Here is a 23,436-nt window from a genome sequence, read left to right as displayed (position 1 = left end):
TATTTATTTCATCAAGCATTTTCAGCTTCTTTATTCTCCTACCACCTCTAGTAAGAATTTAATCAAGTGGTTAACAGAACTATATACTATATATTAGGATATATAGATAAATATCAAAATAGACCCATAGATACCACCAAGTATGTGTAGCAAAGTAACATGGCAGAGTGGATATAAATAAGACTCCTGAAGTTGAGGAGATCTGGGTTCAAATCCTGGCTCTGCCACTTTCTTGTTCAGATGACTTTGGGAAAATAACAAACTTTGTAAGCTTCAATTTCCTCAGCTTCATACGATTCATATGAATGAATCGTAGGATCCAAAATGACAGCTTCATACGATTTATTCATAACAATAGATCAGCAATAGTAATATGGGTACACGATACAAGTAGCTACTTCAGAGGATCACTGTACGTTTAAATAAGATAGTGCTTGTAAAACATAAATTGACCGATAACTAGTTATCATGCTCTTCCTAAAAATGACTGCCCACGGGCTTCCCTGGTGGAGCAGTGGTTGAGAGTCCGCTTGCCGATGCAGGGGACACGGGTTCGTGACCCGGTCCGGGAGGATCCCACGTGCCGCGGAGCGGCTGGGCCCGTGAGCCATGGCCGCTGAGCCTGCGCGTCCGGAGCCTGTGCTCCGCAACGGGAGAGGCCACAACAGTGAGAGGCCCGCGTACCGCAAAAAAAAAAAAAAGGACTGCCCACTTCATGAGACTTGGACATTGAAAAAACCATATTCTCTCTGCCAGAGTTATTCAAAATGTTTCAGAAAACTAAGGATTTATATAGAATGTACAGGAAGGAAAAAAAATTCCTTAGGGAATTTCACAAATGAGGCTATGTCATTTTTAAAACTCTGTTAGTCTCTTACTATTTATCTGAAAGAACGCTGTAGTCTTTTACTTCAGAGTTGATGATTCACTTCACTTATTACATGCCAGTTACTGTCCTAAACATTAAATTTCCTTAATTAATTCCATGAGGTAGACATCCCCATTTTACAGACAGTGAAGCTAATGTTTACAGGTTAAATAACTTGCACAAGGTCATAAAGCAAAGAGGTGTCAGAAGTAGAATTCAAACTCAGATCTCGTGGGCTCCAGTCAATTGTCTTCCCATTACACCAAGAATACCTAAGGACTATATCCACTTTTCACTATCTCTAGGTGGAAATTTTATTACTTTTGTTTTATACGACCTGTAGAAGAAACAAAATTTTAAAAGGAAAAAATTATACAATTTTAACCTCCCATAACTTTTAACCCTAAACTTACAATCTTAATATTTGCTTATTCTATCAGCTCATGCACACATTCTGTGCTACAAACGTGCGTAAAGTTGACTTCATTAACATCTGCCTTACGTAGGTATCGCTATGATGTTATTACTTGGTGAAGGATCTGTGGATTTGCTTATGTAAAGATTTTATTCTTAAAGTTTAGAACTGCTAATCCCATGATACTACTCAAGGTATTAAACAGAATTCCTTCACTAGTAGAACCCTGTGGAGTTGCTGGGTGTTTTTCCATTGTTGTTGATGATATATGTGGAAATGGGAATCTTTTTTCCCCAAGCAATATACAGTCTTAGATTTGCTTTTATTAAGGATTTCTGATCCACAGAGAGAAAAAAAAAATACACACAATGGTTACACACAAGGGAAACTTTTTTAAAATTTAGTATGGAGGAAGGAGGTTTGGAGAAACATATTCTGGTCCATTCATCTTCCACTTTCATTGAGAATAACGATTAAAACAAGTATAAAAATAAGTCAGATCTGTGCTATGGGCAGTTACAGGAGGCCAAAGAAAAAGAAATAATTGCGCTGGTGTTTCTCTAATGAGAAGAAGTTTTCAGGCAAGTATTCATCAATGGGAAAATGCCGGCCACACTTTCCATTCAGTCTGAGCCACAGATATTAGATATTAGAGTTATTATCTGTGGCCACTGCCTTCTGAAATACATCATGGTGCTCTAGCAATTACGAACAGGTACTTCCTATACTGAAAATTATTCCCAGGACCAGATGGCTTCACTGGCGAATTCTACCAAACATTTAAAAAAGAATTAATGCCAATCCTTCTTAAACTCTTCCAAAAAACTGAGGAAGAGGGAACACTTCCAAACTCATTTTATGAAGCCAGCATTTCTCTGATACCAAAGCCAAATAAGGACACGATGAGAAAAGAAAACTATAGACCAATATCCTCAATGAATATGGAGGCAAAAATTCTCAACAGAATATTAGCAAACCAAATTCAATATTAGCAAACCAAATTCAAATACAACATGACCAAGTGGGATTTATCCTTGGGATGCCAGGGTGGTTCAACATATACAAATCAATAAATATGATACACCACATCAACAAAATAAAAGATAAAAATCATACTATCATCTCGATAGATGAAGAAAAGCATTTGACAAAATACGACACCCTTTCATGATAAAAACCCTCAACAAATTGAAGGAACATACCTCAGCATGATAAAGGCCATATACGACAACAGCTAACATTATACTCAACAATGAAAAATTGAACGTTTCTCTTCTTGAACAGCAACAAGATAAGAATGCCCACACTCTCATCACTCTTATTCAGCATAATACTGGAAGTCCTAGCTAGAGTAATTAGGCAAAACAAAGAAATAAAAGGCATCCAAATTGGAAAGGAATAAGCAAAATTGTCTTTATTTGCAAATGGTATGATCTTAAATACAGAAAACCCTAAAGACTCAACCAAAAAACCATTTGAAACTAATCAATGAATTCACTAAAGTTGCAGGATGTAAGATCAACATACAAAAATCAGTTGTGCCTCTATACATTAACAACAAAACATCTGAAAAAGAAACAAAATTATCCCATTCACATTGGCATCAAAAACAATAAAGTACTTAGGAATAAATTTAACCAAGTGAAAGATCTGTACAGTGAAAACTACCAGACTTTAATGAAAGAAACTGAAGAAAACACAAACAAATGGAAAGATATCCTACATTTATGGATCAGAAGATTAATACTGTTAAAATATCCATACTACGCAAAGCCATCTACAGATTCAACACAATCCATGTCAAACTTCCAACGGCGTTTTTCACTGCACTAGAAAGAAGAATCCTAAAATTTGTATGGAAACACAAAAGACCAAAAATAGCCAAAGCGATCATGAGAAAGAAGAACAAAGCCAGAGGCATCACACTTCCTGATTTCAAACTACACTATTGATACAAAACTATAGTAATTAAAACAGTATAAAAACAGACATAGACCAGTGGAACAGAACAGAGAGCTCAGAAATAAACCCCTGTCACATAATAGTGACAAGGGAGCCAAGAACACTCAAAGGGGGAGAGGATAATCTCTTCAACAAATCCTGTTGAGAGAACTGGATAACCACAGCGGAAAAAATGAACTTGAACCCTTGTCTTACACCACTCACAAAAATGAACTCGAAATGGATTTAAAAGACTTAAAACATAAGGCCCGATACTGCAAAACCCTAGAAGAAAACACAGGAAGGAAGCTCCTTGATATTGGTCTTGGTAATGATCTTTTTAGATGACACCAAAAGCACAAGCAACAAAAGCAAAAATCAACAAATGGGACTACATCAAACTAAAAAGCTCCTGTATGGCAAAAGAAGCAATAAAAATAAATAAATAAAAAGGCAACCTACCAAATGGGAGAAAATATTTGCAAACCATAAATCAGATAGGGGGTTAATATCCAAAATGTTAAGTAAATATATATAAAGAGCTCATACAAGTCAATAACAACAACAACAACCCAATTAGAAAATGGGGAGAGGAACTAAACAGACAGTCTTCCAGAGACGACATCCAAATGACCAACATGTACATGAAACTATGCTAAACATTACTAATCATCAGGGAAACGCAAGTCAAAACAACAATGAGACGGTACCTCGCATCTGCTGGAATGACTATTATCAAGAAGACAAGGGATAAGGGTTGGCAAGGATGTGGAAAGAAGGGAATCCTTGTGCACTGTTGGTGGGAATGAAAATTGGTTCAGCCACTATGGAAAAGAGTATTAAGTTCCTCAGAAAATTAAAAATAGAACTACCAGACGATCCAACAATTCCACTCCCGGGTATATAACCGAAAGAAATAAAAACAGGATACTGAAGAGATATATGCATTCCCACATTGACTGCAGCTTTATTTACAATAACCAAGATATGAAAACAATGTAAGTGACCACTAACAGGTGAAAGGATAAAGATGATGTGGTACACATATACTACAGTGGAATATTATTCAGCCATGACAAAGAAGGAAACCCTGCCATTTGCAACAACATGGATAAACCCTGAAGGCATTATGCTAAGTGAGTTAAGTCATACAAAGAAGGACTAATGCATGTTACTTATATGTGGAATCTGAAAAAGCCAAACTTGTAAAAACAGCGAGTTGAAGGGTAGTTACCAGGGGCTGGGAGATGGGGGTGGGGGCAGGGAGTTGGGAAGATGGTGTTTAACGGTACAAACTTGCAACCAGTAGTTAAATAAGTCCTAGAAATCTAATGCACAGCACAGCGATTAAACACTACAATACTGCATCACATACTTCAGAGTTGCTAAGACACTATATCTTAATTCCCACCAGAAAAAGAAATGATAACTATGTAACGTGATAGAGGTGTTAGCTAAGGCTACTGTGATAATCCTATCACAATATATAAATATATCAAATCAACAGACTGTACACCTTAAACTTACACAATGCTATGTCAATTATATCTAAATAAAAACAGTGTCAGCTTTTAGCTTTAACAAGAAATGTATTTCTAAATTAATGACTTTCAGGAAAAAACAAGGTATTTATTATACATACATAAAATTTTCAAGTCTGATCCATCAAAATGCCATTATATTTACTTTGGAACTTCCTATGACTCTTGAAACAGTGCTTTTTGAGGGGTAACAGTCACCTTAATCCAAAACACCTGAGGGTGGCTACATCTGAGGAAAGCACTATATTACTGTAGACCTTAGAAAAGAATCATCATCTAGTGTTTTTATAATGGGAATCATAAAATTATCTCTAACTCAGTGGAAAAAAATCCTGAAGGAATAAATTAACTACATTTCGCAGTTCTTTAAATGCTTTTAGGAAATTTTAAGAGATCAACAAGCTAAATACATGATCACAGCTACTAACCAAAGGGATATTTATTTTCTATGATGCAACACTCTGGCCACAATATACAACTTCACAAAAAAGGGGACTGAAAGCCAGAAAGACCTAAGCTCAGCTCCTGGTCTAGCCTAACTTACAGGTCAAGGTCTCCCAAACCTCAGTTTCTTTACTTGTGGAATTAATGAAGTTACTCATTCAATGTTGGCTGAATGCCTACTATGTGCCAAACACTGTGTGAGCAGTGGAAGTTTGCTATTTGTTATTTGTTTTGAGTAAATAAAACCATGGTCCTTGCCCTTGCAAAACTCCTAATCTTGTCAAGAGACAAAGAAACACAACATAACTAGGATGAACACTGTTATGCGAGGGAAACCAGAAAAGGCTGCAGAGAAGACAAGCAGTTTAGCTGAGACTCGAAGAATGAATATGAGTTGCTTAGATGGGGATTGTGGTTATTCCTTGAGGAAGAACAGACCATGCAAAGACAGGAAGACAGCAAAGAAGAAGAAGAGAGAGGTTTAACGCAGATAATGCACAGACAGAGCATCAAGGAGATAAACTTCAAGCCTTATTGACACACTAGGGAATTTGCCCTTTAGGGCAAATTTAGGGAAAGGTTAGGGAACGTTTAGGGAAAGGTTAGGTTCCTTCAACACTAAGATTCAGGAAACTGGCTGTATGCCCAACCGGATGAACCCAATTTGTCCACCATTTCATCTAAAGTTGTTAGTCTTTTAAAGCAAAAAAGCTCTGATGCTGACATTATGAAATCTAAAAGAACCTGCTTAACTGATAAATTTATCAGTTAAACTAAAATTTAGGACTAGCAGTAGATTGCTATTGTTTTGATTACAGTAGTAAAACATTCCAAAAGCAAGACAGATGACAAATGATATACTTCTGTTCTTTATCAAATACAAACCCTGTAAACATACATGTGAAAATTATAAATAGGTATTAAATTTACATACCCCCCAAAACAGTTTTTCATACTTTGTTCAAATAAAGCTTTACTCTCTTCACTCTGAATATCAATTAACTACAGAAGTACCTAAAGAGAATGTAAAGTCCCAGTTACCTGTGTTCTGCAGGCACAGGGGGCGGCCAAACAGCAGGGTCTCTAAATGGTTCATCTTGACAGGACACAGGGAAATCTGGGGGCTTGTCGATTTTAAAACTTTCCAAAGTGCTGACAATACTTTTAACTTGTTCATATTCTTCCAATAATTCCTGCCGAACCTTAAAAAAATAGCCTTTATGCTACAAAATATTTATATAAATTGCAAATAACGAATTGCTATAGAATTCTAGTTTTCTTAATGTTGTTCAAAGTATGCAAAATGGGTAATTAAAACATAGTTTAAAAAAACAACTATTTAAAGTTACATAGGAGGCCAGGAATTGGTTTGAAGACATACATGTAATATATATCTTTTCTTAGTGCAAGTTGTTATATATCTTTCATGAAGAAATTCTTTCTACCAAAGAATGTGATGACCATTAAGACAATTTAAAACAAGCAACTAAGTTAGTAAGAAGTTAACCATTCCCAGAAATCTATAATGTTATGCTAAATACTTTTAATATATTTGTAAATAGCTTCCTCAAAAATTGTCAGCCAAAATGCTGATAGGAAATCAGCATTTCCTATCCCCAATATCACAAAATACGAAATGCCTGTCGTGAGCATCTGAAAGCCTGAAGTTGTGCAATATTGATACTAAGAATTACCCATTTCCAATTTAAATTCTGCCTCACCAAGGTCTGAATTCTTTTCGCCTTGTTTAAAATCTTTCAAGTCCTGGCTAAAGTTTATTTTGAGCTCAAAGGCAAGATTTTTCCCATATTTAAAAACCTTCACTGAGCACCAACTATGTGGAAATTCTCATGTTTTCAAACTTTGAGCCCAAACTAATTTTCTAAGACAAGCAGGTAATAGATTGAAAATTACATTTATAAATTAATTTTAACAATTTTAATTTTCTTAACCAGAAAGCACACTTTCCTATAAAGCAGAGCGTAAGAAACTTTCCCTTAACTTTATCTCAAATAATATATAGAAAGGAACATATAAGGGAGTCACAGAACCAAAGAAAAATCTAAATTCAACTAATATATGCAATTATAGGCTACACTTAGAGAAATGAAATTTCAGAACCTAATAGAAAGAAACATAGTAGAAGTACCAGAACAGAAATGGTCACTATTTAACACAATTAAGAACAGGTCAAAAATATTTCCATGCTAGATTAATAAACAACTCTTGCCTGGGGCTAGGATGTAGGCTAGAACACAACTAAAAATTTCAACTTGAGTTAAAGCGAGTGCATTGTTTTCACTCAACATAATTTGGTTAACACTTAAGTTGGAAAATAAGCCAAATTTACCTTGAAAACTTAGTAAACCATCAATTTCTGACCAGTGGAAAACTTAAAAGAAACACTTGAAAGGCATTAGCACATAAATGAAACTTCAAAGAAATGCCTGACTTTGTACTTTTAATTTTAAAAGGATTTTAAGTTTTAAGAGTAAGTGGGGAAATTCTAATTCAAGTTTTTATTAACTGTAATATTATATAACCAAGTTGTATAGTCAAGAGACACAGCAAATATATTAGTGTTTTTTATTAGATTACTGACTCCTTTGTATTTATAAGCAGTCTTTCAAAAGAGGAGGAAATCTTCTTAAAGGAAAAGTTTTATGAAATGAGTCGAAATTACATGTAAAATGAAAGGGGAAAGGGCAAGTAGAAATACCTTATTTCAAAAATTTGTAATCACACACAATTAGTCAACTGATCAGGGAAAAGAATTAAAAGTAGATTCAATTTGAATTAAATATCTTCAAAATATGTCTCATAAAATATATTATCAAAAGTATATAAAATATTAACTGGGAAAGACAGAAAACTATTCAGAGTACATTTTAAATATATTTCAGTATTCAGACAAATAAGAGCTATTCACAAAAATCTCAAACTAATTTTCTAACTCTTATCTTTCAAGTATAACAGACCGCTGCCCTCATTCACTGAAAACTTGAACGTGACCTTACCTGCTGCCATTTGCCTTTGACAGCTGGGTCTCTGACTGACTGGCAATGTCTCTGAATCTGCTGTATCACCCCCTGGTAATATACCATTGATGAGTCATAATTTCCAAGAAGTGCATATTCTCTTCCTTTCTTTGCATTGTCACAAATCTCAGCCAAATTCATCTTTCAGAGACCTAAACATAAAATATGACTTTTTATTAAGTTTTCAGTACTGACTTTAAAGCATTTCTTATTATGATTTAAAAGATCTGCTTAAAACTACTTTGAAAGTCAAAATGGTTCTCTCACTCTTTGAGGTTATCTGAATGCATCTTATAATACTGAACAAAATTCCCAATTTTGGAAATACAAAGGAGATCACAAAAGAACACACAAAGAGATAATAAGGAGACAAATTACACAGCTCTGAACTATCGATTTATGTTACAGGTACATAAATTAGACACTAGTTCTCCTTGCTCATTTATAATTACTACACGCTGCAATAATAGTGAAGATGAACTTGCTTTATTTTAGTCCACCTATTCTTGACAATGTAAAAATAAATATATGAATATCTCACATTTTCCAATGACATCAACAATTAAAACTGCAGAAACTATTTCTCACTAAAACTATTTGGCCCCAAGAACAAAAAGTTAAGGAACTTTTTGACTTAAGGAACACATTTTAAAAGAACAGCCTATAGTTGCCCATGCATCGTTTGTATACATTTAATTGTTCCATACAATTTAAATCTAAGCAAAAACCTGTGAATTAAACTACCTGAGCTCTTTTTGCTCCTCATGTTGTAATCTTCTATGACCTTGTCATTTGTAGCTTTTTGTCTGTGCAAATAACTATCATTAATCTTAATTAATAATCTAATTAATAAGATGCTAGGAAAAAATATCATTTGAACCTCTGGTTTCCACCAAAGCCCTCCAGCCCAGTAATCCTGGCTTTTCTTCCAGGCTTCTCTAAAGTCTCCCAAGATCATCCAAGGCTTCTAAGCAAAGCTGCTTTCCACTGAAAACTACAAAGAGTAGGAAGTCCAGAGATACAGGAGAATGACATCTTGGGAAAGAGTCCAAATTGACCTACTCTTATTTCCTGGAACAGTAAACCAATGAATACACTTGGTAGAGAAAAATCAAAATATTTCTCCATGCCTTCCTGAGGGAATTAAATTTTGATGTGGGTAGCTTGGCCCTTCCTCTCTACTTCTTATCTATTCTTAAGGGGCTCAAAACCTCTTCCTCAAAATTAACTGTCTCTAGTTCTAGTCATTTCAGCTGACTCCAGTACATTTCTGAGAATAAAATTGTTTCCTTTGTGTGTTTTGGCATATTATTTGCCCCTTCTCCAGGCATAGGCTCCTTGAAGGCAGCATCTATGTTACTTGAGAATCACACTGCAGCAAATAGTACACTACTGTTACACAGTAAGAAATGTCAACATTCAGTAGATCTACCCACAGAAAATAGGACAACCACGGAAAGCCTCCTCTTCAAATTAGAACAATTCTTCAAATTAGTCACTGTGAGACAAAAGCATTAATTCTGCTAATATGTACAGGTACACAAATATGCAGACTGAAAACACCTCGATGGAAAGCAGGGGTCAGCAAACTTTTTCTGTAAAGGGCCAGAGAGTAAATATTTTTAGCTTTGAGGGGCAATGGGCAAAATCGAGGATATTATGTAAGTACTTACATAATGAGACAAAAATGTCCACAATTTTTATCGACAAAATTCAAAATATTACAGTAGTAATAGTTGAGTACAACTTTTTGCAAAACAGGTCTACTAATAAGAATGGAACTCTTTTGTGGGGGGATATTTCATGTAGTTCAGATTCAAAGTTACTGTTCCCTATCATCAAAATCACTTGCAAATGTTCGTATGTTAATGCTGTTCTTTAATAATACTTATGCATTTCATGTTTAAAAGTGTCTTTTTACCCAGATAGGTACTGTCACATAATGATATCAAATCACAAGCATATGATTTCATCCAGCATATTCTCTGTTTGGAAAGCATTTAAAGATTTTATTCTTCTCTTGATAACGTCTTTTAGCATGTCATTACATTGCATGTTAATCACTTCCAATTGAAGGGTAAGTGGAAGTATCTCAATTACACAGTTAAATGGATTTCATAATATGGAAATTTCCTTTGCACTTGCATCAAAGTAGTTTGAGCTCAAAAAAATATACTGAAAATCTGGGTGGGAATGGAGATCTCACTTCTTTGCTTTAAGCTTTGACAGCAAGGAAAGCTATATAAAATAGCTTGGTATTACTTGTGATTCAAACGTTAGCTGGCATTGAAATAACTTTTAGTTTTGCATATAAGCACTGTTTGGTCCTGTAATTTTCAGTTGATTCATAAAGAAACATTATTAAGTCTGCAGCCAAACTGATTTCCAAAGCCATTCAGTGTTCAGTAATACTGGGTGAGAGCAGTTCCTCTCATTCAGAAAAATTTCAAATCAGCCCTTCGCTCAAACGATTACAATAGAACTTTACCACTACAAGCCACCAAACTGCTGTGTGGCAGGGGCAAGTCTATTTCTGACAAAGATTCATGGAACTGACAATGGCTAAGTCCTCAAGAGCAACACTCGAGTCTTAAGACACTAATGCTTCCTTACTACGTGATAGATTCAAATATTCTCTGCAAAACACCTGCTGATAAAAAAAAAAACAGTGAAGGGCTTCCGTGGTGGCACAGTGGTTAAGAATCTGCCTGCCAATGCAGGAGACATGGGTTCGAGCCCTGGTCCGGGAAGATCCCACATGGCACAGAGCAACTAAGCCTGTGCACCACAACTACTGAGCCTGTGCTCTAGACCCCACAAGCCACAACTACTGAGCCAGCGTGCTGCAACTACTGAAGCCTATGCACCTACAGCCCGTGCTCCGCAACAAAAGAAGCCACCGCAATGAGAAGCCCATGCGCCACAACGAAGAGGAGCCCCTGCTCACGGCAACTAGAGAAAGCCCGTGTGCAGCAACGAAGACCCAACACAGCCAAAAATAAATAAAATAAAAAATAAATAAATTTTTAAAAAACAGTGAAGAGCCAACAACTTTAACCATGCTACATTTTCACAGCTTTGTAAATTTGTTCACCTAAGCCTTTTTCTGTTCTACACATATTTTTTGCCACCCCGAGTTTCAACACATCTTAACAGATTCCACTTCAGGTTGTACAGAATTCGTGTTTTCTCAACTTTTTATAAGTATTCCTGTCTGTAGCTATTCCACAAATACTATTCAGTAAATGTAATTTTTCAGTAACTTCAAACTCAGCATTGACTTCTCAAATAAACACTTAAGCTGTTTTGGTAACATCTGTCAATTCATCAAGAGCCAAGGAAAACCAATCAAAATCATTTGCCTTGTTTTATTTAATTGATTATTGATGTCCTCAATAGCGACTGTTCTCACCAGAAGGCTAAGAGTCATAAGCAAGTTTATTTTCTCCAGACACATTTCTTTGGCTGCTACAATCAAACAAGATTTACTTAAATTACCATTGGTAAATGACTTCCTTGTTTGGCCAACAAATGAGACACTCAGAAACTTACTCTGGGTGCAGCCTGATTTTCGTTTTTTAATTTTGTGAAGAAATTCTGCTTAAAAAGATATTCCTTTTTAAGTTTTCTAACCACTGCGTTCCTATGAATTGGGAATACCATGACGAGTGATTACTCTGGTAATGTCAGCGTAAATTGTATGTCTTTAGCACAGCTATGGTGTCACTGCATAATAATCAAAATGCTTTGTCATTTAGTTCGATATTCTACACTCCACTGTGCTTTAAAAGTATAAATATGTCAAGTCCATTTTTCTCATCTTTTCTTGTTTTGACATGATGGGAATCCGCTGACAATAAATGAAGTAAAATGTCACAGAACCAGTAATATGCAGGGCACGTGAAACACTGTGCTTACAGCGCACACCAGGCAGCAGCCCAAAGCAACGAGAACATCACAAAGTCTCTACTCCAACTACTGAGCTCTGCACAAAAGGAGCCATAAACAATATGTAAACAAATGAGTGTGGTTGTGTTCCGATAAAAATGTATTTACAGACACTGATATCTGAATTTCATTTATTTTCACGTCACAGAACATTATTCCTCCTTTGACTTCTTTAACCATTAAAAAAAACGAAAGTAACATTCTTAGTTCATGGGCCATACAAAAATAAGGAGCAGACTGAATTTGGCCCCCAGACTATAGTTTGCCAACTCCTGCTTTCAGCTTGTCTGAAAATAAACACATATTAACCCAAAAGAAGTAGAAGGAAGAACATAATAAGGTTAAGAGCAAAAATCAATAAAATAGAACAGAAAAAAAAAAAAAGAAATTTCTATGTAGCCAAAAGCTGGTTCTTTGGAAAGATCATTAAAAATGATTAAACCTCTAGTATTACTGACCAAGAAAGGGAGAGAGAAAATACAAATTACCAAAATCAGAAATGATGGAGGGGTTATCACTACAAACTTTAGAGCTATTAAAAGGCAAAAGAGGGCTTAATGCAATGGACAAGTTCTATGAAAGTCACAACATACCAAAGCTATTTCTCAAGAAGAAACAGAGTAATTAATCTGAATAGTCCTCTGTCAATCAATGAAATTCAATTTGTAATTTAAAATCTTTCCACCAAAGGAACCCAAAAAAAAACAAACAAAAAAAAACTCCCCAAACACTCCAAATCCAAAAGGTTTCACAAGTGAATCCTCTCAAGTACTCAGGGAAAAAATAAACCAATTCCAAACAAACTCTCTCAGAAAAAGGAAGAGGTGGAAAAACCACCAACTCATACTTTAAGGCCAGCTTTACCCTGATACCAAAACCAGACATTATAAGAAAAGAAATTTACCTACCGGTATCCCTCAGGAACACAGATACAAAAATATTTAAATTTTAGCTAATCAAGTCCAGTATATAAAAAGGATAACACATTATGACCAAGTGGGGTTTATACCAAAAATTCAAGGTGGTTTCTATTAAAAAACCAATCAGTATAATTTTTTTTTTTTTTTCGGTACGCAGGCCTCTCACTGCTGTGGCCTCTCCCGTTGCGGAGCACAGGCTCCGGACACGCAGGCTCAGCGGCCATGGCTCACGGGCCCAGCCGCTCCGCGGCATGTGGGATCTTCCCAGACCGGGGCACGAACCCGCGTCCCCTGCATCGGCAGGCGGACTCTCAACCACCGCGCCACCAGGGAAGCCCGATGAATCTTTTTATATAGATCAAATTATCATTTTGTAATGTAACTACTACCTGATCTACCTGCTTAATGTGGTCAAGTAAAGTCACAGAACGTGGCCTTTTGTCAAAGAGAACTGAGAATCCTGCCATGTTGTTGGTAAGGAAGGGGGAGAAGGGGGAGAGAAAGGCCTTCGGTTACGGAGCACTTCAGGTTTACCTCCGTTAAACTGTCTAATCTTCCCAAAAATCTTATAGATAGCATTAACATCTTTTTTGAGTGGGGCGCAGGTCTGGAAACATGCGCATGATCACAAGGAAAATAAGCTGTAGTTCCAGAAGTGGACAACAGATCTATCTGACACCTCCCACTGCACCACACTCAGGAAATGATCCTTGGAGAAATGTTCTCTGTAAAAGAATATCACTGTATATGTTGAGAAAATAAAGTATTGATCCAAAAGATCTGTAAGGGCCTTTCTAGTTTTAGTGTGATATTTATACAAATAGACAGCAATTATCAGTTTAAATGAATAAATCTAAAGTTATTGAGCAATGGTCCAATCACAAGTTCTTGGCCTGAATTCTCTTCTCTTCAGGAACACATTAGGATATTGGTTTCCTCACTATTTTAAGCTTCCCCTTAGTAAACCAATCAAATTTTAAGGAAAAAAAAAAAATTGCACCACCTAGTGTTTTGCTGTCATCTAATCAATGAAACAATTCTTAACTTGTCCTAGCTCAGGTTCCATAGTGGCTATTTCAAATCTCCACTATTCTCCTTTCCTAACCCCAATCTCATCTCTCATCAATTGACGTTTACTTCTATCCACCTCTTAGGGGCCATAAGCTTTGAACTCTCACCTTTTACCACCCAACCTATAAATACCTGTATCTATTCCCATCTTTTCCTTTTTCAGAGCTTCTCCCCTCCTATCAACACTAGCATGCTGCCTAGTAACACAGCTAGAACTTATGAAACGTACCAAATTCATTCTAGCCGAATTCTTCCACCCTGCACATCCCATCCTTTCCTACTTTCTCAGGGATCTCAATCAGCTCTCTCCTCGCTCTTCGTCGCCTACATTGTCACACATTTCCTCTTTATTGGCTCTTTCCTTAATAGCTTGTCATCAATCTTTAAAAAAAAAAAACCTATAAACCTCTTTTAGTTTGCCTCAACTCTTTCTTCACAGTCAAGCTTCTTTAAAAAGAAGTGTGACTGGAAATTTTATGTTAAGGAAGTACTGTTGAATTTTTTAAGTAGGCAATACTACAGTTCTATTTTTTTTTTAAAGAATCCTTAACTTTCAAAGATACATAATGAAATAATTACAGATAAAAAGATATGATATCTGAGTCTAGCTTTAAAATAATCCATGGGACTTCCCTGGTGGTGCAGTGGTTAAGAATCCGCCTGCCAATGCAGGGGACACCGTTCGATCCCTGGTCCGGGAAGATCCCACATGCCACGGAGCAACTAAGCCTGCGCGCCACAACTACTGAGCCCGCGAGCCACAACTACTGAAGCCCGCGCGCCTACAGCCTGTGCTCCGCAACAAGAGAAGCCACCACAATGAGAAGCCCACGCACCACAACGAAGAGGAGCCCCTGCTCACTGCAACTAGAGAAAGCCCGCACGCAGCAACGAACACCCAATGCAGCCAAAAATAAAAATTAATTAATTAAAAAAGAAATAAATAAAATTATCCAACTGTGGGCAGAGATTATAGACGAAACAAAATTGGTCATGTGTTCATTCTCCAAGCTAGGTGATGGCTACATGGGGCTCATTATTCTGTTTTCTTTTGTATATGTATTAATACGGAAACTCTTTTCAAGTAGCCTATGCCCAGATTCCTCTTCTTCATTTTTGCAAAGTTTAGAAATGATGTGCGGTCACCAAATCCATTGGACACATTTCAAGCTTTGCCTTACTCACCCTCTCCGAGGCACCTGGACCACTCCCTCCCTGCTTCCTACTTTCCTCTCCTTTGTCATTTGTTATGATGCTTTCTGCGGTTCTTCTCCTTGCTCTCTGCCTCCTGACCTCTCAGCCTCATCTGTGGGCTCCCACTTCCTTTCAAACACACCCCCCCCCTCCAGAAACTCAACCCCCCTGTAAATGCTGCTGTTTCTCAAGAGATCCACATCCAAACCTCTTCTTTTTTCATAGCTACACATTCCTCCTATGTGAGCTGGTCCATTCTCTCCTGTAACTACTTATCTACACGTAAACCTCTACCTCTGAGCTTTGTCCGGAACTCTGGATACAAATGCCTCCTTCCCTGAATATCAAGGAACCTTGAACAAATACTCAAAAGTAAACCGATTTATCTTTATCTTTTGCCCCTGATAAAAACCTGTTCCTCCTCGTCTCAATCAGTGGTTTCAATATCCCATCAGTCATCCTAGCCAGAAAACTAAGAATCATTTGTCTTAGGATTCCAAATCTTTCTAGCCCCCAACATCCAAACTCTTATCAAGTCATATCAATTTTACCTCTTAAATACTCCTGCAATCCATCTCTTCCCATAACTCCGACTGCTTGTTTTAGGCTCTTTTCCTTACTGGACTTTTTTTTTTTTCCCCCTAAAACTGGTTTTCCTATCACCTCTCTCCTGGATCCATTCTCCACACTGGAGCCGGAGGTCTTTCTAAAATCCAAACCCAATAAATGGCACTACTCCATCAGAAATTCTTCAACAGTCACCCCATGTTGAGGAAAAAATTCTAAACACTTTGTCATGGTACCAAGTACTTCGAGACCTGGTCTCTCCCACTACATTGCAAGTATTCTGGGATTTAGTCATCAGAATGACCTAGGGTTCCGCAAACACAAAGCACTCCAATTTTTCCTTTGCTTTTGTAATGCCATTTGCCTAGAATGACTCTCCTCAGCCTCTCTCCAGTAAAAGCTTAAGCAACTTTCCTAACACAAGTCAAATGTCACATCATTCTGGAGGCTTCTCCGAATCTCCCTAGACAGAGTCAGGATCTTTCTTCCAAAGGGTGTGGAGAACGGCATGAGTGGTTGAGATCATGACTGAGATGAGCTAGGCCCACTTGGGTTGAAATCCCAGGTTCACATCTTATCAGCTATGCCTTTGGGCAAGGTCTCTAAGGCTGTTTCCTCATCTCTAGATAACAGCAGTGGAGTTGCATGCAAAATACGCCAGAGTACCTCCCACAGAGTAAGTATTCAATACACGTCACTGTGATATTACCACGTATTCCCACTGGAGGCTCACAGCAACTTGCACCTCTCTCCCACCCTACTGTGATGACACGAATGTGTGCCCACGCAGGACACGGACTATATTCTATCATCTCTTACTTCCCACCACCTGGCATCTATTGCCTGGCACATAATAGGTCCTTAACAAATCTTGAATGAATAAATATTTCAAATCCTTATACTGTATACCGTAAGGTCTTGATTTTTTTCTAGTGGTCTTACTAAACCTACTTTTTATCTCCTCTTATGAAACTGCTACTTTAAGTATAGTTTACAGAGGCCCACTTCATTTAATGGAAATAAAAGGAATTTTATAGTGGCCTTATGTTGTTTTCTTGTTTTAAAACATACACACACAAAATAAGCCCACAATACATCAATAATTTCCCAACATACCACTGTAAAATGCCAGATTTCTAGGATGGTATTCTACCTATCGAAAAATGTTAAAGGGTAGACAAGGCAGGTTTTCTAAATCTGTGTCAGCTTCCTTACCGCCAGGGCCTGAGCAAACTTCAGGCGCTAAGGTGTATTCCAGAGCATTAAAAGAAAGAAAGAAAGAAAGAACACGGCGCTTTTCATTCTGAAAAATGGTCCTGAGAAATTCTGAAAAATGTTATAAAAAATAAAATAATTATTACTACCCACGGCTAAAAAAAAATGAAATAAAAAGACAAGTCTGTATTTCAGAAACATTAGTGATTTAAGTTGAACTGAGGTTTCAAATAGAATCAAAATATGTGTCGGCAGTGTTCAGGCTAGTAGGCAGGGGTGGATCTTGACCCTCAATAAATAAAATGCAAAACGCAAAACGGTAAAAATATCAGATACTACCATATAACAGCATGGTATCTTTTCTCTACTTCTACACTTAATCTTTAAACATTAATGCCCTTTGAGTAATTATTAATCAATGGGTTTAATTAATGCAAACACCTCCTAACTACTTCAGAACAAATCTGATCAAATACCTAGAAATAAAGGAGGGAATCAGGGAAAAGGAGAAACGCCTGTTAAAATATAGTTTTTCGGGTCTCCCATCAAACGTGTGCCATACATACGGTTCTGCACCGAGAGGCAGCAACCTGAGGGGGAGAGGCGCCGAAGGCCCGAGGCCCTGCAGCCTGGGCGGCCGCTCCTCCCAGAGACTACGCGGAGCGGTGGCCGGGCCGGGGTGGGGCCAGTTCTGCAACCGGGGCGGGCCAAATTGCGGGGCGGAAAGCCCGAGTCTCACCTCCACTTCCCCTTCCCAGCGCTCAGAACCCAATTCCGCGACCACCCCAGAACCCCCCTCAACACAAAGAGAAAGATTGTCTCTCCCCGCTCGGCTCAAAGTTTATCGGTCTTTCCCAGCTGTCGGGGACGCCGGGCTTTGTAGTTCTCCCGTCCAGGCCGCCCCGCCAAGGCCGCGAGCCCAAGGAGCCGCTGAACTACAATCCCCATCATGCCATGCGCGCCCGCGGCTCTCCCCGTCCCGCACGGCACGCACTGCCTCCCCCGCCGCGCACAGCCCCCGCCTCTCCCGCGGCGGGAGCAGGGGTGGGGCTGTCAAACCGGATACCCCACCACCGGCTCTGTAGCTGGCGCCCGTCTCCTTCGGATTCATTACCTAGGTGCCGCAGGTCGACCGACCGTTTTGCTGCGGTCCAGGTGGGGTGGGGGTGGGGCATAGGCCGCCGCCGCCGCGGAGTCCGTTAGTTCGCGACGTGCGTGTAGAGGCGGCGGCGGCGGCGTACGGTTGCCATGGCAGCCGTGGGCCTGTAGGGCGTGGGGCTCGAAGTCAGCTCTGGGGAGGAGCCTGGGAACCCACCCAGGTGCCGGGGCAGGGAGGCACTAGGGTGCGCCTAGGAGCGGAGGGAGATGGTGGCATTGAGGGAGACGCGTGACGAATTGATCTCCGGTGCTGCCGATGAGCCCTGCGCGGCAGCGTCCAATCCCCGTGGCAGGACGCGTGTCCGTTCTCTCGGCGAGCGCGTCGAGCCTGCTCTATTCTGAGACGATGCCTGTGGCGTCAGAGGAAGGAGCGGCGCCAGGCTCTTTAAAGGTCGCTGGTCCAGCCCTTCCCTCGCCGCCTATCCTGGCATCCCCGCAGGCCCTGCCTCGAGGCATGTTTGGAACCTGAGTCACCTCTTTTGAGTTTTTGCACCAGTAAAACCGAATTTGCAACCTCTCACACCTCCTTTCTGCCATTTTCTGTGTAGGATAGAAACGAATCATTTAGTAAAGTGTAATGCATGCGGCCTTTAGGATTATTCGGGAGGCTTGAGAATTTGTAAATGGCATTGATTTCACTTGAACATTGATCTATAATATTTCTTAAATAATCGTATGTGGGCTGGCCATGACCCGTCTCAGAGATGCCCTGAGTCTAAAACCCACTTCTTCGTTCACGCCCTGCCGCTACACTGGGTGGCTGATAACCAGGGGCAACTTAATTGGTCTGATGCTCAACGTTTTAATCTGCAAAATGGAGGTAAGAGCCATTTCACAGTGCTCGTGAGAAATAAAAGCACTGATGCTGGTGAAGCATTCTAAAACAAAGCCTGGCATTCAACAGTAACTTTTAAATATTAGTTCTTTGATCCATCGTGATAAGAGCCAGAAGGGTGGGCGCCTGGAGGTGAGGGTGTGGTTTGACTGAAGAGGGAATTTTTCTGTAGTGATAGAAAAGCTCTGTATCTTGCTTAGATTTGGGTTCCGAGGGTATATGCATTTGTCAAAACTCATGAAATGCTACACTTGAGATTTGTACATTTCACTGTAGGTAAATTTACCTCAAAAAAAAGAACATTAAAATAGCAGCTATTATTGTTAGAGCTGTAGACTCTAATAGAGACCACAGACATATTCTAGGTCCAATCTCCAGAGTATGCAGGTGAGGAAAATGAGGCATATAGATTTAAGTAAATGGAGGAGGAAGGAGGCATTACTGACCCTGTCATTTTCTAGTAATAAAAGCCTCTTGAGAATTTATGATTGAAAATAGCAAGCTGCCGTGTGTCATCAGTTTTCAGTCGGGGTCACCTTGTCCATAGAGGTTTTGTGGAAGGCCAGTGTTCTCTCCAAGACTGCATATTCCTTGGGGGCTTACAATTTCAGGGTCACTTCTGGCTCTGAGCTCTTGTTTTCTCTAAATAGTTAGACTGCCTCACATCTCACCTCCTGCAACGCTTTTTTCTCCTGCTGACACACAATGTGGAAAGCAGACTCTTTTCTTTGGATGTTCGTATAGCAGACTCTTCTGAAGGTTTGTAGCAACCAAAGCGTTCTGAATGAAAGATGCAAATAACCTAAAATTATAATTCCCTGCTCTTAAAAGTCCTTCAGTATCCCAGCGGCCTTGGTATCCACCGACCCCCATCCTCTTTTAGTATGAACCGCAGCTTCCCACTCTCCATCCTCTCTGTGGTCCCATCCCTCCCCTCCTATTTTCTCTCCTTATATAGTACTTTTACTTATCTCTGTCTCCGAATCTATACTTAGGGTCACCTTCCATTCCTAGACTGTTTATCAAAGTATTTTCCTACACACAAAAAAGTGCCTTGCCAAGAGAAACTGTAATGCCAGCTATTAAAATAATTGTCTTCACCCCAGAATATTTCTGCATATTCTATTTGATTCAGCCCACATTATAGTTACTCAATAAGTAAGCAGCTTATGCACATGACGTGTTTAGGCTACCTACAGAGTGGATTCAATTATGAGAACTATTTAGTATAAGTTAGGAAGCAGTTTATAGTAGCTGGAATCTGATGTCCAAGAGAAAGAAAAGAAACCAAAGTCTTCGTGGTCACAGCTTATGTTGTGCAGAAGAAATGACAGCATTCAAACAAGAAAATCCAGAACAAAACCTGAGTATGAAGCAATCACAGAAGCAACACCCGGACCTGTCACCTCTAGCAATTTGGTCACAACTGTGCCTATATTTTAAGGCTATAAATAGACTTTCCTTTACTCCTGGGGAAGATGATACTGATCGGCTCCCAGCTGAACACATGTCTAGTCAGGGTGACAGGTTCACCTGATCCATCGATCCTTCACCTGGTTTCCTGTGTTCACAGTCACTTGCACTTGCAAAGCAGCTGGCTGGGGTCGCAGTGCAGCCTACAACCATGAAGAGGTCTCCAAACGCAAGGTCCCAACGCATAACCCTCCTTGTTTTCTGAAGTTGGGATCCCAGAGCCTCCATGCAGCAGGACAAGCCCCTTGAGGAGAGTGGATGACAGCAGCGAAAGGAAACAGCTGCTTTGCAGGAAGCTGAAGGAGGGCAGTCATGCACAGGAAGACCACGAGCCACTGAAGCACAGCCTTAAAAAACAGCGTGGCTCTGGACGGCTGGGAAACTACGGGGACTGCCTGTAAACTTTAGTTGGGTGTTTTCACTGGATACTTTCTACCAGTTGAAGTGATAGTTAAACACACTGTGCAAATTCAAAAGATGGGGCTGAAAGTAATGACAGATTAATCTCCCGAGATAGACAATATGGTGAAGAGCCACCGCCCTCATTAAAGAGACTTTGCGGGAATTCCCTGGCGGTCCAGTGGTGAGGACTCATCGCTTTCACTGCTGTGGCCCAGGTTCTATCCCTGGTCAGGGAACTAAGATCCCACAAGCCACAAGACAGCCAAAAAAAAAAAGAGAGAGAGACACTCGGCGCTTCTGGTTCAAAGCCAGAAGTTTTCCCTTAGTCCTCAGTCCCCTGGCCTTGGTAGCCTTTGACTTTACCGACCTCCCTCCTTTGTGCCCCGTGACCTCGGTTCTCTTCAAAGCATCGTCACTGCGTTCTTCACCAGCTCTTCTACCTGCTCCTTAAACGTGGGAATGGTTCCCAGCGTTCAGTCCATAGAGCCTGTCCATGTACAAGGCTTCGTCTCGGCCCCGGGCAACACTCAGATTTCCCTCACTGGTTCTGGCCCCCAGGTCTCAGCGCTGCAGCAAGCACACAGGGGCTTGTTCTACTGTTCCTAATGTTCTCTTCACCTGGAATGCTCCCCCCTCCACTAAATTCTACCTGTTCCATCAAAACTAACTCAGGCCTTTACATGGAACCTTTCCAGGTCATTCCTGCTCACAATCCTACTCTCCTGCCCTGTACTCACAATATTTCCCACCTGTGTCACCCCCCGGACAACTAACCATACTGCCTCGTGACAGATCATGTACTGATTACTCATTGGCTTTTGTCTTTTCTCCTCCCTAGCTTTCAAGCTCCTCTGATGTGCATTTCCGGGTATTCCCCAAAACATCTTTATAATACCTTTTCTGTAAAAAGGACACAAATATTTTTGACTGGTGGTTCCTTAGCTTTTCTCCTTAGTGCAACCTCCTCTCTGGTGGTCCCCCCCCCTTCCAGTACTATACAGGACACTTGCAGCTTCTTAATACATCCTGAACTGGTGGATCCTGACCAATATGGATCGTGAAGTAAAATATATTTCCTCCTGTGAATGTCGGTGGAAAAGAGCCAAGAACACTACCTTAGAGGAGTCGGGGTTCTTAAATAAACAAGCAGGTGTCCTGCACGTCGAGGGACCGGTCCTGACAGGTAGAGTGCTGTGCATTTCAGGTCTGCGAAAAGCAAAGACCCAGCTCCTCCACAGAAGCTGTCTCTGTTGGACCCCAGGCCTGCTCTGGCCCCTGAGCCTCACTGCCAATGAGCCTGCAGTGTTCTCCCAGAGCTTGGCCTGAACCCCAAGCTTCGTCTGGAATCTGACCTCTCTCAGAATGTGGAAGCTCAGCTTTTTCACTTGCTACCCTTGTATTCCTCATTGGCAAGTGGAAGCAAATAGCTAATGATGCAAAAAGCCAGGAAGTGGTACCAGAGGCCTCATAAAGTGAACCTGTGTTTCTGTCTCATCCAGCCAAAATGAGGCTTTGCTCTGTTTTATTCACGAACTGTACTTCTGCTTCAGTGCTCCCGTTAGAAGTGAGACTTTCTTTAAAGACCAGCCTCACTTAATCACATATTCCTAATGAAAAGAACTGCTCCCCATTTTAGGGATTCAGAATATTTCCTATGTGTGCCAAAATGAACAGAAAACCTCTTGGCAGTAGCCTATGGGGATTCTCCTTGCTTGTGATTCTGTATTTCTTTATGCTGATTTTAGAAATATGAACAGAAAACTCAGGATTCAAGGTTGTTAAGTGGATTTGTAGCACTCTGGAGTGTTGTGGGTACATAACTCAATGAATGAACCCATAGTCCCCTGTGACAGCTGGAGTCACGGGATTTCTTTGAGCACTGCAGTAAGTCATCGTGAATACTCTGCAAGGTGCTAATACATTCGCAATGCTTCTTTCCCCTAACTATTGTAGGACCTTATATTTAGTAGAAGGATACATAACCAAATGTGCATTACTCGAAAATGTTGGCAAGAGTTACTTCGTTTGTGACAAGCAGAATATCTTCTAGCGAATTGAAAAGCACGTCACCTTCTGATTCAGCCACTGAAGCATGTTACGATGTAGGTGGCGCGTGTCACAGAGGAAAAGCAGCTTGTGATCAGGTTTTCTATTCTTAGAAGGCAGTCTTGTGGCAAGCAACCCCAGCCATGAAACATTGCAGGTCTGAATGAAAAATGGAACAGTTCAGCTGGGATCCCCTTCCTCCTTCCCACTGCAAGAAAATACAGGCCACTCTAGAGGGACCCTCCCATTCCTGGAATACCTTTTTCCCCCCTGGTTTCCTGTGTCCTGTTCTACTGTGACTATAGAACAGAGAATGATGGGGTTGGGAGGCGCAATTCTATCTCCTTTTCTGGCTCTTGC

At 39.9% G+C, this 23,436-nt stretch overlaps 1 protein-coding gene across 6 annotated transcripts in view; it reads right to left on the bottom strand.

The window, feature by feature from the left end:
- The window catches only part of KATNAL1 (katanin catalytic subunit A1 like 1), a 77,959-nt gene extending 54,754 nt beyond the window's left edge, over positions 1 to 23,205 (bottom strand). For 2 of the 6 annotated variants that reach the window (XM_029210434.1, XM_029210439.1), the window contains exons 1-3: positions 17,902 to 18,026; positions 8,227 to 8,399; positions 6,251 to 6,411 (exon numbers count right to left, since the gene is read on the bottom strand). In XM_029210434.1, the coding sequence (XP_029066267.1) occupies positions 6,251 to 6,411; positions 8,227 to 8,388 (323 nt within the window). In that variant the 5' untranslated portion in view covers positions 8,389 to 8,399; positions 17,902 to 18,026. Of the gene's footprint in view, positions 1 to 6,250; positions 6,412 to 8,226; positions 8,400 to 17,162; positions 17,182 to 17,901; positions 18,027 to 18,276; positions 18,806 to 23,100 lie in introns of those variants that run through there. The other 4 variants (XM_029210437.1, XM_029210435.1, XM_029210438.1 and 1 more) reach the window with 4 other exon arrangements.
- Positions 23,206 to 23,436: the final 231 nt, after the last annotated feature.

Source organism: Monodon monoceros, unplaced genomic scaffold (assembly GCF_005190385.1).
Source record: "Monodon monoceros isolate NGI ecotype Baffin Bay Population unplaced genomic scaffold, NGI_Narwhal_1 Super_Scaffold_8, whole genome shotgun sequence".
In the NCBI taxonomy this organism is placed as follows: Eukaryota; Metazoa; Chordata; class Mammalia; order Artiodactyla; family Monodontidae; genus Monodon; species Monodon monoceros.
The sequence above is the reverse complement of the archived record's forward strand: the minus strand, read 5'-3'. Positions and strand labels throughout refer to the sequence as shown.